The sequence below is a fragment of the Diprion similis genome, chromosome 10 (genome assembly GCF_021155765.1).
Source record: "Diprion similis isolate iyDipSimi1 chromosome 10, iyDipSimi1.1, whole genome shotgun sequence".
NCBI lineage: Eukaryota > Metazoa > Arthropoda > Insecta > Hymenoptera > Diprionidae > Diprion > Diprion similis.
In genome coordinates, this window is record NC_060114.1 from 13,188,835 (window position 1) to 13,206,697 (window position 17,863).

At 38.4% G+C, this 17,863-nt stretch overlaps 2 protein-coding genes across 4 annotated transcripts in view; both read left to right on the forward strand.

Annotated features, from left to right (window-relative positions):
• LOC124411510 (heparan sulfate 2-O-sulfotransferase pipe-like) overlaps window positions 1-17,863 on the forward strand; it is a 49,098-nt gene that overhangs the window by 3,932 nt on the left and 27,303 nt on the right. The window contains exon 1 of one of the 3 annotated variants that reach the window (XM_046890659.1): window positions 15,874-16,005. The exons of the other annotated variants lie outside the window; for them this stretch is intronic. Within the exon in view, the coding sequence (XP_046746615.1) occupies window positions 15,953-16,005 (53 nt within the window). The 5' untranslated portion in view covers window positions 15,874-15,952. Of the gene's footprint in view, window positions 1-15,873; window positions 16,006-17,863 lie in introns of those variants that run through there. 3 annotated transcript variants of the gene reach the window in all.
• On the forward strand, window positions 10,112-13,887 carry LOC124411518 (heparan sulfate 2-O-sulfotransferase pipe-like). Its single transcript, XM_046890669.1, has 6 exons — window positions 10,112-10,192; window positions 11,146-11,352; window positions 11,581-11,660; window positions 12,274-12,555; window positions 13,234-13,388; window positions 13,629-13,887. Exons 1-6 carry the CDS (start codon window positions 10,121-10,123, stop codon window positions 13,790-13,792), a joined length of 960 nt encoding a protein of 319 aa, XP_046746625.1. The 5' UTR covers window positions 10,112-10,120; the 3' UTR covers window positions 13,793-13,887.

A 17,863-nucleotide genomic window follows, 5' to 3' on the forward strand; every position in this document is an offset into this window, starting at 1 on the left:
GCCCTCGGCACACATATTAAATTGTTAGAACGTGACGCAATATCAACTATATTATATTGTTTTCAAACCGCGATTTAAATGTTCTCGTCTCATTGTCGTTTCGACAATTTCATGAGAATCAGCGTTCAATTCTCTTGCAATTCGTTATTATATTTATGGTTAGAACTGGTGATTGAATTGATGTGAATTCGCGAAACGAAACGGAAAAGAGTTAATCATTTTGAGAAGACCGATGAAACTAATTCAATTCATTGGATTCTCAAATCACGAGAATCGGCGAGACAAAAAATATTCTTCTCTAATCAATCGAACTCTCGAGCGCAAATTTTGCGTGTAACAATCTCGTCCGGGACTTCATAGAATCAGAGTACAATTCTTGGCTGATGTGAATAAATTAAAAAAAGTGATATGTTAATTGATGAATTAAGCTTGTGGGCAGCTATTACGATTAACGAAAAACAAAATTTAATTTTGGTATTGCAGAACCATCGAGCTCGTAGCCCTGATCGCAGTGTTGAGTACGATGCTCCTGTTTCTTCACTCCAGAAGTCTTCACTCTCGTCTGAAGGAGATGGAATGCCAAATTCAGTCGAGAAGCAAGGAAAGATTGTTCGAGAATCAGTCATCCTATGGTAAGTCTACACTATTTTTATTTCTTTTAGATATCGTCGTTTTATTCTTTGATTGCATGATATCACTTGAGAGCTACGAGAATATTTCGTTTTGTCGTCTTTATAATTCACTTGGGTAGAACAAAGTAAAAAAGTGAAGTTAATTGGAATGCATAACTTTGGAAGAAGGCAGGAAGCTAACCGGAATAATCCGAAAAAACTGCGGAATAATGGATTGCACTCAAGTTAAACCGTACGATGATTGTAGAAAGTCGTTTCTCGACGGTGAAAAATAATTCACGTACCGTAATTACACCGACGGTTCGTTTATGCTCGGTTTCCGGTGCAGAATGACTCAGATAATAGATATTCACAGGTTATCAGTAGTAAATTTATTATAAGTTCGCCTATCGTATGAGATCGATAACATTTGACGATCCGTTCCTGCTGCAGAAAAAAGTTAGTAAAAAAATACAAAGGTAAAGTGAGACTAATAAAGGAGACTTTGGGAAGAGAATGAAAGTAGCGGTTTCGTGTGTAACCGTGAAGTTCACGGCGTCTATTTCCACACACCGCTTAATCAGTCGAGAGCTTGAAGTTCAGACGTGGATCTCGGAGTTTGAGAGCAAAGGATCATGGTACGAAAAGACGGAGAATTGCAGGAACGAACGGAATTGAAGCAGTAAAGCCACGGAGAACAGCAAAGCGGAATAATGGAATTCGACTTGAGAGTGAACCGAGTCGGGCGAATCCTGGAATTCATCCAACGAAAGCCATGCTGCCAAAGGTGCGACTAACGGTCCTACGAATGTTCATTTGCATGCGAACCAGATCCTTGCTAATTAGTTGCGCCGCTACAATTTATCAGCATTCGCGTTACGAATACCTTCCGATTACCGTTCCACCCACCTATTTGTAACGCCTCTCTTACCTCGGAGCTTCGTTGGGCCCTGATATCAACTTTCACGTACCCCACATCGACGTTATTTTATCAGTATTCAAGTTTATCAATCTGTGCAAATTCGCCACCGGATGCTCGATAGAGGAGGAACTTGTCGTCAATGGTCTCCAAGTTCGAGTAACCGGATGTTGCCAGACATCGTAGTACGATGGTTAATGCCGACGTGAAACAATGGAAATTTTACCTTTCTTTGGTCTCTCGTCGTTGATCATTTATCAGACATTAATGATAAGTTATATGCACTGATTCCATGTCAGGGACTGATTTTAAATAACCGTTATCATCACTCGCAATTGATTACTAATCGAGTCTGATGGATTGATTGCTTACCGACTGTCATTTGTCATTTAGGGTGCGTCGTTAGTTCTTCATTCGTGAATTGTAAAAAGGACGCGACGTTCAATATACGCGAGTCAGGAAATGGACAAGCTTTTAAAGTTCGTCGTATTCACCGTTGGCTAAATAGAAACATTAAAAAATGAATACGTCAAATTAATGCTGCTTCCATCAAAGTCCATTTCAGGCACGCGCCTTTCTCGACGAGAAACTCAACTTCGCTCCGTGACTCGTCGAAACGTTGAAGATGTAGCCTGGAACCCAGTCCTCGTATTTCGGAACTAAGCAAGACATCAATCCGCCCATTAGGCGCATGATCGTTGTCGAAACGAACCGCTTCGCGAGACACGCGTGTGCGTGCTCTTTCCGCATCGGAGGCAATCATCGCTTCGCCAAACTGGTTGCAACGACTTTCGTGGCGTTGCTCGTTCGTCGCAATTGAGGCACGCTTACTGAAACGCTGATTTTCACGGTGGAAGTTTTCTCGAGTTTTGCACGAATATCCACGAGCAGATCGTGAATCTCAGAACGAGGAAAAACTTGGAGGAAACATCAACCGCGACGCGTCCGAGCATCGAACTTGCTTCTCAGATTACCGCAGACGACGAGCATCGATGCTGGAACTGGTGTGTTCCACTTGCAACGGCGGCTGTAGGTCAGTCGGTGTCTGCTTATAATTGCGGGAGTTGCTCTGCCTCGGGGAATCTGCGGAGGTTTCGCCCAATTCGATCGACTCGCCGGTCAATTTCATCGCCGTGAATCGGCACGTCGCGTACCCTGAACGCAAACGCAGCTTCAGGCAAGACGGACGCGAGGTGACGATCCGTGCAATTTGACGCTTTCGATTAATCTTCCTGAAGTCTCCGAAGACTAAGCCGTTCGGCAGAGCGCAAATGTTGATCATAAGAAGAGAGTGAAATGTCGGGATGTCTGATTTCGCTTCATGATACTCGATGTTTATGATTTTATATATTGATTCTTAGTCTTCGTCAGCCAACTAGTGATGCTTTCGGCGATTTCATGGAACCTTTAATTATACTGTCAGTGCTTCGAATACTGCATACACAAGCGGAGATGTACACGAGATATTTTTGGACCACATTGCTTCACAATCACATCGAAAGTAAAACTTGCAGCCTCTCTACTTGTATCAAAACTTTAGACATATTATTTACTGCCAGAGATTACACGTTGCAAACAGTCGCAAATAATTACTGGCATTCTCAACTAAATTGACACATAGCACAATATTCACTGCGAAACGATCACTCTTCGGCATTTTAATATTTGATTCCCTCCTCAAGACCTTCAAGAATGCTAGTTATGTATCTCGATCGTGACAGAAGAAAACCAAAAAGTTCGCTTAAAAGTGATGTTCATTGCAGTTATACTTGTATTTGTCGATCCGAATCATGGGATTTGTTGACACGTGATAAATGACCCAGGAAATAAGTCGTCTCATTTAAATATGATGTGTTAAACTGGGGCGAAATCTGCACTCACGTATAATCCGACGAGGAGCATTCAATCTTGATGTTGACAGTAAAATATAGACAGAAATAATCGCCGAGGAGTATTTTATGACCACCTACATCTGTAGATTATGCGCAATCCTGTTTACCACAAGGTGAAGTAATCGGAGTCTAAGCTTTAACTGTTACTTACACTTACGTGGGATGAAAAAGTCGTCGTCTCGCCTCTCAGACCGTTATCTGTTCCTTTTTGTGTCAATTTTCGTTCTTGCTCCTTTTTTTTAATAAGCACTATTCAAGTCCATTTAGTTATTCTTTCAACGGACAAAGCGGGAGATTTCATATTAAAATATCTCCAACGGATCCGCCAGCTGCAACCTTTCACTCGTGACGGAAGTATATCAACATGAAGAAAAAGAAAACCGAGAAGTGCTCGACTTTAAAACGGATTGGCTTCTTTCCATCCTCCGCCTCGAGATCCTCGGTTGTTATCTCAACGATTTTCGCAGCTTTCTTATTTCTTGGCTGCATGAATACGAAAAATGAATCGACCCAAACCCAGATCCAAATCATTCCTCGGGAATTCTCGAAGCACAAATTCAACCTTGAATTATTCTCACGTGCCTGCAATATAATATTTTTATTTAATAAATCATAAAATTATACAAGATGTCAGGATGGTATTATAATTTACTTTTGCACGATATTCGAAGTTTTTCAATTTCCATTACAGATTTTCCTCCCTTTTCTTTTTTTTCTTGTAGTTTTGACCTCCACCGTTTGTCCGATTAAAAAACCGTGAAAATTTTTATCCCCCGCGTTTTCGAAATCACCGAAGAGCGTGACGTCCCTCAAAAAATTTGGTGCGAATAAGAAACGAGGTCTGTTGCTCCTTTCACAGTTTACGACCGCTTCGACACCGCGTGGAGAGTTAATTGACCCGAGGAAGAAACGAGCCTTGAATCTGAAGCTGCGCGTTACGCGTGTTACACGCAATCAGTGCTGCGTCGAAAGGCTCGCTCTCTTATTAGGCGAGCGAATTGTCGCAAAATGGAGCACGACCTACTTCCGCTGAAAGTGATAAGCGAGTTTTCGATGCGTTCGGCTCGATTTCCTGGGCGGCGGTCGCTGACCGGAAGTCGACTTTGTTCGATCGCTGCACGCTGCAGGTACGTCGAACTTATCAGAATTCGTGAGAATAGTCATCGATGACTAAACCCGAGAAATGCGCGCCAGTCATCGTGAGAAATGAAGAATGCCATGAAAATCGCAGTGAATGAGATGAAGTAATTGAACGAATGACATACACACGTAAAGTTCAATCATTCTTCTTTTCTAAGTACTGTTTCATTTCTGAACTCGCGTGCATTCTTTTTTCCAAAGTCGAAAGTGTCAGCTTTTGCTTTCGGCGAGTAAAACCCGCTTTTACTAACGCGATCCTCCGAAATGAAACCCTCGTATACGTAAGTGATATTGAGAACGATTAATGGTCAGCGCGTGCAGCGCGATTTCCTATCGGGCTGCAGCTCGTTAAATATTATAATTTTAGTCAATTTTTAACGATTGTGTAAACGCTCGACGCTCGAGGACTGAAATGAAACTCTAAAACTATTCTTCGGTCACGTAATCGCTCGCGTAACTCTTTTAGCATATGCAACGGATTAATGCGAGGCCCATTTTTGACTGTCGAAACGATTCATCTTCCGTGAATGAATGCGGGGATTTGATCTTTCCAAACTTTCGCCGGAACTTATTTTAACCGTCTGATTTTCCTTACAAACTATAACTGCCAAATCTTAACAATAAATTAACTAGAAGAAGAAAACACCGAACAAGTCAAAACAGTAACATTGAAGCGCTCGGAAAATCTTTTTTTCAGAGAATCATGATCAGTTAAATGTGACAAATGAAAAAGCTAAAACAATAGTAATTGCTTTTTTGAATTAATATTATACAGACTTGCAATAATTGCAATGAATAGTGATATCGGAACAAGGGTTCAGAGGTTACATTCTAATAAAGACCGAGATTACATCGTACGAACGTAATCTACGCCTGGCATAAATTCGGGGCCGTGATGCCCCGCACGCTCGGTCGACGGCAAGACAAGAAGAGCTCTTCTCAGTTCACCCCGACTTTCCCAAGTTCTGGGTCAGCGACTTCTTTCTGGATCGAATTCAACGCCGCCTCCTTTACTGGATCGATCATTATTTTTCAAAATCTATGTAACATCTTGTGGAGAAAACGTATATAGGATGCAATTCATCCAACGCACCGATCCGTGATTTGAAATATTCTCACTCGGGATCTGAATATCGAGTTTCGGTGTTCCTTGAGCTCCGTTTGCTTCAGAGAATTTTTAAACCCTGGGCAAAATCCAACCCAGCCTCTCGAAGAACGGGAATGGTTATCAAAAACGTCCCCGATTCCGTTTCCGCTTAAAGTTCGATCGAGTCGCAGATAGAGGTAATTTTTTCCTCCGAGGAGAACCTGACCGATTCTCTTAGGATCGGGATCGCCGATCGATAAGAGGAGCCTCGATCTTTCACGCGACACGCGATCGGCACGGAACGGCAGACGCGCGTCTCGAGAGGAACGTCCGAGCGTGGATCGCGAAGCCCGCAGCTCTCGACATCTCCTCGAGCAACGCGTGGTATTAATTAAGGAAGAGACCCGGAAGCGAGAATTCCATCCGTGGCATCCGCTTAGCTTTAACGATATAATAACAGGCGGGTCTGTTACGACTCGTCCGAGGATCGCGAGTTCGATCGGCTTCGAGCAGCCGGTTGATCATCGTCTCTGCGAGTCTACTTTCTTCGCTCTCTGATGCCTGTTTAGCAAAATTGACTCAAGTGGGTAAGAGTAAAGTAAGTGCCCAACCGGCAGGCAGGAAGATCTATTTTACTGCCTCTCATGCAGCTGGTAAAACCAAAGTATCATAAAACCAGTCGAGAGCCCACCGAGCCTCTGGATACGCATCCATGTGCGAATGGTTATGGGCATGACGAAGGCGAAGGGAAGCTTCTTCCTCCTTTTATGGATAGCGAAGATCATACGTTGAGCTAATGAAAACCGCGCCTGCACAGTTTATCTCAGCTCATAAATTGGTCAATTATTCAATTTCGGGCACGCCAGGATAGACATTTATCGTCTAATAACCGCCTAATTAACTGACGCTAGAGAGTGAAAGGCTTTTCAGTTTCACGTTACTGAAAGTCCAGCGCAGACCAGATGTTCTCTGCAGATCGGGTGTGATGATGTTCTGTTTCACTAGCGTTTCCATCACCGTTTGGATCATTGCAGCGCAATGGTTGGTAATAACGTACCTACGTAATGCAAATAAACACAACCAGGCGCAACTTTCTGTGATCTCGGATCATTTTTCTTAACTTTTCCTGAACGCTTCAATTTGCAGGCTTCCGTGCAAGCTGAGAGACTGTGGAATAAAAAAAATCTTGCCCAAAAGTTTCGTCTTTTTAATGGTACAGTGATATTAAAATACTTATTCAAGTGATGTGATGATTGTTGTTGCACTGGTGACGAGTAATGCAAGTAGACCAATTCACCTTTGCTCTTTTTTCTTCGGTCAAAACACAGCTGAATCTTAAACGAAATTTGAATACATTAACTACTCATAACACACAAATCATCGAGCTGAAACAGTCTTCCTTCTTCTGACGTCAGCAGCACAGAAACATCGAGAAGAGAAATTCTGTTCGTGGAATAAGGAGTAAGCTGTTTATCTGCAAAGCCGACTTCGCAATCCAGACTTGTATCTCGATGGAAAAACGGCAACAAGTTTATGGTATCGGTGCTCCAATTCGACCGTTGAGTCCATTTTGTTCATCGTTCCTTGTCAGTGACCGCGAACACCTGATGCATGCGTAAAATATGAGGGAATAATGTGCGAGCATAGAAGGCTTCTCGCCATGATTAGACGCGTGTGTGTATGTGTGTATACCGGAAACGGTAAATGATTTTAAGTTTTTCATGTCGAAGTAGCTGAGGCGTACTGTTCAGTGTTGCGCAACGTTTGACCAAGATCATTAACCACGCATTGGATCTTCCATAAACTTTTCACACCAAAGTATGTTTAATGTTTGAAATACAGGGGACTATGGCTTTGAAATTGAACACCTGATTCGGTGGTGAAGCTTCTACTTCGTCACAGCAGAAATCGTGCTGCAGAATTTCCAGGATATGTCTTCAAGACTTTAAGAGTTTGTGCGAAGCCATGCATGCGAAGCTATAAGAAACGTTGCAATTTTTTCTGTCGAATTAATAACAACAAGCTGATGTGAATTTCTTTGAATTATCAAATGTTTAGAAAGACGTATGCGATAATGGCGTATGCGGAGAAAGAGATGCAGGTCACGTAGAAAGCGATAAACCACAATTCCGCAAATGGTCCCACACTGAATCGCGTATATTGCGGTGTTGTACAGGCTGGGTATACATATAGCTGGTATAGAATGTTTGGCCGTTTGCGGTAATTTTTTAAGGATAGGCTAGAGATGGAATTTATGTGTTCCTACGTTAGTGGTACGGATAACGGTCGCACACCTATCTCAGACTCAGCCACTCTACTATGTCGCACAATCTTCCAAACAAGCGGCCAGTGAGCGATCCCAGTGAGTGACGCTGATGAACGAATGAATGGACGATTCAAAGGCGGGAATGTGTCTCACGTGCGAATAGTGGTCACTGCAGGTTTCCTGATCGAAAATCTCGATTGGAAACATCGAATGATTCGAATAGGAAAGACGAGCGAAGGCCTTGCTTAGAAATTCTGCATGAAATCCAAAGACTTCAACGGACATCAATTGCAGTGTTCGACGCAATTCTTGCCTGTAAAATAAATAACACCGACGTAGTAAACCGTAGTAAATTCGATCAGGTTCCTAGATCGAGGTGAATCATTTCTCACCGTGCTACGCATCAGTTTTGACATTATGGACCCGCAAGTCCATCCCTGGGTCAACGTTTGTCTCTGGGAGGGCTCTGAATCGCTCCTCCGCGCCGCAGGTCAGGCGGGCAGGAATCGAACCCTGAGGTAGGCGGCAGCCTCCGTCAAGGATGTCGAAGCGAGGCGGAGGGTGAGTTATGCGGAAAGAGATGCGCTCGGGAAGAAGAAGCCAGCAGGAAGAGAAAAACTGGAAGCGAGGATAACGCAGTTGGGGCGGAGCAGTTGTGTCCGCAGCCGCGGAGAAACCGTCCGGCCCGAGATAGAATCTTCGCGTCACGAATTCCGCGTACAATAGAGATGTCGGAGATTTTTAAGGACGAGTCCTGCTCCCGCTCCCTCCCCGAAGTCCTCGTCCGCGTTTCTTAGAGCTTAGGCGCACAGGTTCAACAACTCCTAGCTCGCGTTGTGCGAAACGCGAAACCATCCGCTTGCCCCTTGGCTTTGCACGTCGGGTCGGTGGAGGTTTTATGGGTTCAACAATCTTCGCAGTGTTAGCGATCTTTGCCGATTCCCGAGGAAAAAAAGCTTCCTTGTTTGATGCCATGCCACCGGGTTACAGGATTTCGCATTTTTCATGGTTCGGGATGAAAGTACACCGCCGTTGGCAATGCTTGTAGTCATCGACCGCAAAGTATTTCATGCATTTCTGGCGATTAGGTTAGGTTAGGTTATCTTAGGAATAGATTTAAGCGTAATGGTTATAATCAGTTTTAATGATTATCATCAGAGGACAATTGGTGGAGGGTTTCGGTAACAATTGATCAAGGAATAAATTTTCAACATAAATTTCAAAATCCAGTTAAAAAGTAGTCATCTAACTAAATACGGACAAAATCCGTGAAATCGCATCTAAAAAAAAATTGCAGCAATTCTCTAATGACGTTCTGTGAAAAGTGATCAGTACGTGAGCTGTACCTGCATTTAGCGAAGAACGGCTCTGGCTCATCGTTACGTTACTATACACATATATAATATATAAAACATACCATTTGCGATTGTCAGTCAATTGCCGAGATCGGAATAGCGTGGCCCGTTTCACGAAATAAATCAACTCCTTAAAAATACACTGACGATCAGATTATCGTAACAAGACGAAGTCCCTTGGCCATTGTATGATAATGAACCAACTTAGCGCTATCACGATGTTAGCTCCCATGCTTCTGCCTACCTGAGTACCATGATGCACTGCCGCACTTACCGCTGAGCACATACATTATTTATATAAATTTCGTTCATCTGGCTGGCCGGAAATCAAACCTAAGGCTCCGGAATTTCTTTTCGTTTTTTTTTTGTTTTAATAGTGGTTCTAATTTTATTCACATTAAAAACTCTGAAACCTTTCCACCTATCGGTATATTAGTATACAGTGTATACAGTTGTACTTACTTATTACCGTGGTACGGAAACCATAATTTGGCATTAGTTACTGCATTTGCATTCCAAGAAATTGACGTGAAACAAACGTTAAACTTAGTGAAAATAACTTTTAGGATTTGTCACAAATTTGCAGAGAAATTGGAACACTTCGTACAATTTTGTACGAAGAAAATTGTTTTCGTTTAAAATTGTAGATATGCATAGTTGCTCATAAAAAAACTTGTAGAAATTTCTTCGGTAAAAAAATCTACAACACTTAAATGTTTGATGAAAATTAACATTCCGCGCGAAAATCTACGTATATTTACAATTTTGTTCGAAATAATACGAAGTGTTGAAATTTATGTAAAAATCAATGGAGACTGTTTTTCTTATTTCAGAAGAAGAATCGACCTCCATGGGCATGGACTTCGAATCCAGCGCTATCGTTCAGTATTATTCAGACATTAACCAGAAGCTGACAGAATCGGTAAGCATTCATATAAATTACATGAATTAAATTACAGTATTTCACTGTTGGGATGTTAGGTACGTACTTTGCGAAACGAATATACTTCTGATGAAAGAAAAGAAAAAAAATATTTCATCTACAATCCATTCATCTCATGCAGTAGTTTCGTGCAATTTGAAACTGTCCGATTTTTTACTTATATTATTTGGGTTGGGTTGGGTTAAAATTGAAGTAATTGCCATGGTGGAAATAATGTCGAGATCTAACTACGAAAAATGGACTCTTTCTTAGCTCTGGCATAGAATTTTTAGTCGGTTATCGTACTTTTTCCTAGATTTTTTACGCGATCATTTTTCTTGTATCAAATCTTAAAATGGACAGAATTTGTTGCAGAATATCGTGAAATTACTGCTTTAAAAAAATAACAAATGTTAGTTTTTTTATAAGTGACTCACTTACGGAGATAAGGTGAGGTCAAAAATTAGATCATACTCAAAAGATGAGAAGATCAATCTTTGAATGTAGTCACAAGTTTGTTTCAACAAAGAGATGCGACAACTAGCGGTAGTTCAAAAATTCATGGAGTTCATAAAAAGTTGTACCTTCCAACGAAATCCTAAGAATAACTTCGAGAAACACAATATATGTTGTCTGATTCCGAAGTTGTAATTATCTTTCTTACAAAATTGTGAATTTTTATAATTTTTTGTAGAAACTGATAGTTTTTTTTACGCAAATCCACGAGTTTCTACGAAAAAAAAAAAGAAATTGTAATTATTTTTTATAGAAAATTGTAGATGATTATAATTTTTCGTCGAAATTTGTAATTTTCTATGCAACACGCTACCACTCTCAACGATTTTGGACAAATTTCTACGAATTTTGAATACTTCCTACAATTATCAACAAACTGGACTTTATTGTAGTCTGGCGTAGAAATTATTTTCACCAGAGTGAGCATTTTTTTACAGTACGAAGACACGGATGTCCTGGATATCGACGCCTTGAATAACACTCGGAAAGCTGACAGGGACGTGATATTCTTCAACCGGGTACCAAAAGTCGGTTCCGAAACATTCGCGGAACTCCTCAGAAGACTCGCCATGTCAAACGGGTTCTACTTCACTCGAGACATGCTTCAGAAGTTTGAGCATATTTTACTCTATAAGGAGAAAGAGGTACCTTAAAATGGCAATCGAGTTTGCTTTGCTCCTTGTTTTCCAGCTTTGGAAATTTTAAATACTTTTCATATCTCGATTGAACAAGACTTTGTATGGCAATGTGTTTACGGATTCTTTGACTTGTGTAAAATTCGAAGTTCTAAAGGAAATTTTTCACATGAATTGAAATTTATTGCTGTAATTGTTGGTTGCATTTTGATATTGATCAATCAAATTACTTTTCAGTTCGAACTGGCGAGAAGGATTATTGGTCTCCCTGAACCATCCGTCTTCATAAAGCACATCTGTTTCATGAATTTTACCGAGTGAGTAATGTGAAAAAATGTGGGACCCCGTCATCTTCTGCTTATCAAATTGAACATGTATAGTTTTTAAAAACACCAAACGATTAGACTTCATGCACAAAATCGGGATTCACATAATTTGTTTACCCGCTGAGAGACAGTCGAATGAAGAGAAAGATTTTTGTCTCAAAACTGGGAATCGTAATCGATAAAATAATGGACAAATTATAATATAATCTGGTTCTCTGATTTTAAGATGGCCGTAATTTTTTCAAGGAAATTTCTATCATGACGTACCGAAAAAACGGAGTCCATTCAATCCGAGCTGATAAGTCCGAGAAGACTTTTAGAGTCAAATGCGGTTTGATTAACGTCGCACAGTTTCAGGTTTTCAATTTATCCCTCACGGGTTTCCACTTTTCATCACCTTTAGTGGTATAATAAAAGTATCGGCTTCGGTCGACCGACAAACTCTTCCTTTTTCGTGGTGATGAAAAGTATCGCGAAAAAATTGGTTTCCCGTTTTGTTTCACCAAATTTTTTTTCAATTTTCTTCTAATCCCTCAAATTTACGCTTGTTTTTGTGTTTTTTTTTTTTGTTTGTTTGTTTGTCCAACAAATCTGTCTTCTCCAGATTCAATTTGCCAGAACCGATTTACATAAATCTGGTTCGAGACCCGGTCGAGCGTGTAATTTCCTGGTACTACTACGTCAGGGCTCCGTGGTACTTGATTATGCGGAAGCAGCAATTTCCCGACCTACCTTTTCCCGATCCGAACTGGTTGCAAAAGGACTTCGATTCCTGCGTCCTGGAGGGTGACAGCGAGTGTCGATACATCGAGGGCGATATCCAGGATGGCATCAGTGACCACCGAAGGCAGACCCTCTTCTTTTGCGGCAGCCACGAAGAATGCTTGTAGGTAGAATTTATCGCTATTTATTCAATTTCCAAGGGATATACATCTATTAATTGTAAGCAGGATTGTGGGCGGAAAATAGAGACGAAGGAGTCCACGAAGTATAAACAGTGGAATGTCTAACTTTAGTGTCTTTAGTAGATACAGGGCTTAACATAAAAGTCACAAGGCTAGCCTAGTTGGGTATAACTAGTTAGATATAACTAGGTAGATACAACTAGTTAGATATAACTAGTTAGTTCAAACTAGTTAGATATAACTAGTTAGTTAAAACTAGTTAGATATTTCTTGATTTCCACAAATCGCATGGCTCCGCAAAAACATTCAACGTTTTCGTGTTACAAATTGCATTAATTTATTATGCCTGTGTGTTACAGCTACGTTTTACAGCTCGTGACAATGTTGCTTATATTTTTAGTGAAATTTCTGAAAAAACGCGGTTGTCTACTGTAATTAAAGTTAGGTATCAAACTTGCATGAATGTTCCAAAAATGATTAAGATTGTTTACAGGTATCTGGTAGAGTGAAAAATTTTGTTATAGTCGTATGAAAAAAAAAGGTAAAGTTTTTACGTACTAGTTCAATCGCTGATTCGAGGTCAATGAAATTTTCAAATGTTGATAAGGCTTGATTTGTGAATAGTTTTTTTCTCACTACATTTTATCAATCATTCTTAGACCGTTCAACACGGTGGGTGCTTTAGAGCGGGCTAAACTGACGGTCGAAAAAAATTACGCTGTGGTCGGAATATTGGAAGATTTGAACACCACTTTGACCGTATTCGAAAATTACATACCAAGATTTTTTCGAGGAGCATTGAACATCTACTGGGGTAAGTTGATTAGAAAGGAAGTATATAAAAAAATATACATGATGTTGTCACGTTTATTCGTTACATGAAAAAAAAAAGTTATCGTTTGATCGATTATTTGGATATGTATTATTGATAAATTATAGATTTTCTTTCCGTTTTTATTTTTCTGTTTTCTCATTTTATTTGTTGATTCCGTTTTTTATCGTCTACTGTCTCTATTATTGTTCATTTTCATTTTTTGTTTCGTTTTTTTTACAGACCAAGACAACGCGTTGAGTAGAAATAAGAATTCTCTGAAGCCAACGACGAGTCAAAAGGTGAAAGACATATTGCGGAGAAACTTTACGAAAGAAATTGAGTTTTATCAATTTTGTCAACAGAGACTTTACAAACAGTTCAGAGCACTGAGATTAACCAATTAGTCAAATTAAGATAAGCAACGAAAATCTTCAAAGATTAATCTTACAAACGGTTATTAGAATTTCCGAATTTCTTCTGCGCGCATCGTGCAGTTTATTCAAAATCATATTTTTTTTCATCTCGTTTTTCTCCAACATGTATAACAATAATAGAACAAAATCGAATGAGAATATATAAGAAAAAAAAAAAAACCAAAAGCAATGATTTATTGTCCAACAACAAATCTGATATTAATATTACACCGAATTACAGAAATCAAACTAATCTTCAAATAATTATACAGCGAAGTTTTCATTGCCAAATGTTATTTCATTACGTGTTGCGTATAATTAGATTTTTAACCCTTCGAGTCATGTGGTTAGTATTCTTACCACCTATTTTATATCCATTCTTTGTGTATTTAGAGAAACTTTCAACATATTTCTTTCCGGCTTTTTCCTATTTCTGATGGTATAATAACAGCTTTTCAATGTAATATAAATTATTATTGTTATTGTATTATTGTTGAATATTGAAGGAATAATTCATTTCCGAGAAACTCTTCCCCTCTACACGTATTATACATGTTGTAGATAAATTATAAATTTTTGGGGTCGCTAATTACGAATTTAAAAACAGTTTTTTAACTTGATTTGATTAAATTTGAAATTTGTATCCACCATATTGGATCCACGATCTTGAAGTTTTGAAATCTAATTTTAGATTTGTAATCAGCGACCTCAAAAACCATCGAATACTATCTTATTATAAAAATTGACGCGACAGAATAACGTGTGATTAAAATTAAAAAAAAAAAAAAAAAAAAAAAAAGCGTGTCAACGATATCATTATATAATTTTTTTACGTGTGTATGAATATAGAAAAAGTGAAATGAAAAATATCTATTATTACTTACAACAATTCAGTTTCTTATATAAGTATTTAATAAATATTTAAACAAACGTTTCCTTGTGGTGGTTTTTTCTTTTCTCTACAAGTTTAAGAATTTTCGGTTGCAACATTGAATAGGTATACACTTTTGAGTGAATTCAACTGAAATTAATTTTTTTTTGGTTTATGTTGTGTTTTTTTTTGGGAGGGGGGGGGGGGGGGTTGTTTCAAGTCTGTCGCATTTCCGGAAGTAGTTCAAAATCTGCTACACTATTACTGTTACTACTGGGCTCCGACACGCAGCGCTCAGCTCGCCTTCCATCCAGTTAGTACAGAACTTCTCCAGAGTCGAGTTTCAGTCAGTCGCACGCGGACCTTACGGCCAGACGATCCGATTCCGAGAGCCGAGGAATCGGCTGACTTTCAAAATCGCTGATCACCTCGAAACCCAGAATCGGTTGAAACTTTGATGGAAAATCATTTATTTCGAATTTCTTTTTTCGCCCAGTTTTTGGGGCTTGGTGAAAATTGCGTCGATGGATGAAAAACAAATTTAACACCTTGACCGTGATTCGAAATAAAATAAACGCGATAATAAACAACAAAAAGACTAATTGAGAAAATAAATATATGTGTTTGTGTGTATGTGTAATAAGTTAATTTTGTTGCGAAAGCTTGTCGTATATTTTCGCAATATTTGTGGTATGGATATATACATAAAACTACGAAAATACAAATGTGTTTAATTATCTGCATGGATTTTCACGAGAGGAATCTTCGTCACGATCATAGATATTGATTGATTATATTGGTTGTTCGACGCGTTCGGCGGTAATGAATTTTCCGCGTGAATAGATTAAGGATGGGAAATGCATAGACAGTATCAAAGAATTAATGAAAATTATTATTCACACGATCAATAAATTTTACAATCTTGTGAAGTACAGGGATCATTTTGTTATTAACAACGAGGCTTTGAGCCGATAAAAGGAATAGAAATTAATCTGACAGAAACTGATTTGGTGAATCTTTGATAATCATAATATACATTGAAAATAATATTGGAAAAAATTGCATAAAAATTAAGTTAACAATTCGTTAATTTCGAGTAATTTAAGACAGATTGATAAGAAACCATCGATCGGTGATAATCTGCTTATAAAATTGTGTAAAATTTGAGAAGATCGATCGAGGAAACCTGTTTAACAAAGAAAAGGAAAAAAAAAACAAAACAAAACAAAACTGAAAGCTGAAGAAGTGAAGTTTGACAGGTGCATCGAGAACTTAAAGATATGATCGTAAAGGATAACACGTGGAGGCAGCGGAGGCTGGCAGTTCCCAAGAGGTGAGTCTGTTGCGATGATTTTTTCACATCCTTATTGATATATTCAAATTCCGAAGAGAGAGAGTTCTAATCTTGAATACGAAGGTCAATGTACGGAAAGAAAATCTTTGTCAAAGTTTTGGTCGAGTCAGGCCCTCCTCAGAACGATTTTTTTATTGAAATCCGTTCAATGAATAGATACAACATTATGTTATAAAAATGAAAAACCATTAATCATGGTGTATGAATTGTTTAAATCAGTCTTAAGGGGTAATATACAGTCAGTAGGCCCGAAAAAAAAAAATGATTTTTCAAGAATTTGACTTGAAAAGATCGTTTAATTTATTGAAGTAAAAATTTGTACGCATATTATGGTAACTTTTAACTGTATTTTAAAATTTTTTATTTGAAATAATAATTATTTTGAAAGCTGATTTTCGCGAGCACCTCTAAAAAAAGATTTTTCTGGACTGAATAATATGAAATGAAATAACCAAAAATATTTCGTTAATATAATTTTTTTATCTTGTAATTGATCGAAGGAATAAGCAGAATAATAATTTTCAACAAAATGGCGACGGTTAAAAACAAAACAATTTTTGACCAAAATTTAGGCCTTATATTGTTTATATAAAATGGAAAATAATTATCGGTGAGTAAAAACCTTCGATTAATTACTAAAAAATATACTTAATAAACTTGTGTTCAAATTTGAGACTGATCGGTTTAGCCGTTTCCGAGAAATCTTGTGTTCACCGACTTTAAAAACACAGTTTTGAGAAAAACGCGTTTACAGTTTCAGAAGCACTTTACATGTAGCAGAAAATTCTTTTTCTCAACTTACATCGATTTGTCAATATTTGATGATTTAATAATAAATTTTCTGCGTTTGTACTTAAATATTTGTACACTACAAAAATGAAATAGATTTTTTGAAAATTTCAACTGCATATAACTCCTTAACCTAAAAATTACCTTGGCTCGTGGTGTGAGTGTACACGGTGTGCCTAGAACTCCTACGACACGCCCCTTTCTTCGAGGTTAAGGTCTTTAAGTGAAATGTGTACCAACTGTCTAAAGAAATCCCTATATTATTAGGGATTTATTTTTTGGCGAACGCTACCCTCTCGGTAATGTCGTCATGTATAGTTGTCGTCTGAGTTATTTGAAGTCCCGCTCATTTTTTCCCTACGCAGATTCAACGTCACAACAATTAATTAGTATTAAAAAGTATTAAGTTTTTATTTACATCGAATAATACGATCAAATTAAATGTTACTAAGGACAGCGGCCATTTTAAGGGATGTATGTACTCACGTGTAACAACTTTTCTCTTAAATTAACGACAAATCAATTGATTGTTTTTATGGATCTCTCGACAATGTTCTACATTATCTAAAATGTTTCTTTTATGTTCGTTATTTTGAATAATTTTCGAATCAAACAGAAAAAACTTAAATTATTGTCGTTGGCGACGGAAAAAAAAAACTGGACGCTATATTTTGCGAAGTTTCTATTCAATGGTTCGAAAAGACTTGCGAGCGACATAAAGCGGAGCAAAGAATTTTTTAGGATTTTCCGAGTCAATATTCAAACAATTATTGTTGTTATCGCTGTTTATAACTAAGTTAGGTTAAATGAAAAAAAAATTTCAAAATTCTTTTCTCGAAGAAAAAAGCAGAAAATAATAAGAAATGAAAGAAACTGGCAGAAAAATGGAAAAACATGCGTGACCTCAAACATCAAGTTCGGGCGAGTTAAAATTTATTCATAGCTTTATTTATACCTTCGAATTTGTTTATCCGTTAACGGGTGAAAATTTAGGTCCACCAGTTAAGTGGGATCGGAATTATTGCACTACTTTCAAGAAATAGTTCAT

Coding starts and splice junctions, on each gene's coding strand:
- LOC124411518 (XM_046890669.1), top strand. CDS start 10,121: ATGGGCATGGACTTCGAATCCAGCGCTATCGTTCAGTATTATTCAGAC. Junction 11,661..12,273: donor TGTTTCATGAATTTTACCGA/GTGAGTAATGTG, acceptor TGTCTTCTCCAG/ATTCAATTTGCCAGAACCGA. Junction 13,389..13,628: donor AGCATTGAACATCTACTGGG/GTAAGTTGATTA, acceptor TTTTTTTTACAG/ACCAAGACAACGCGTTGAGT.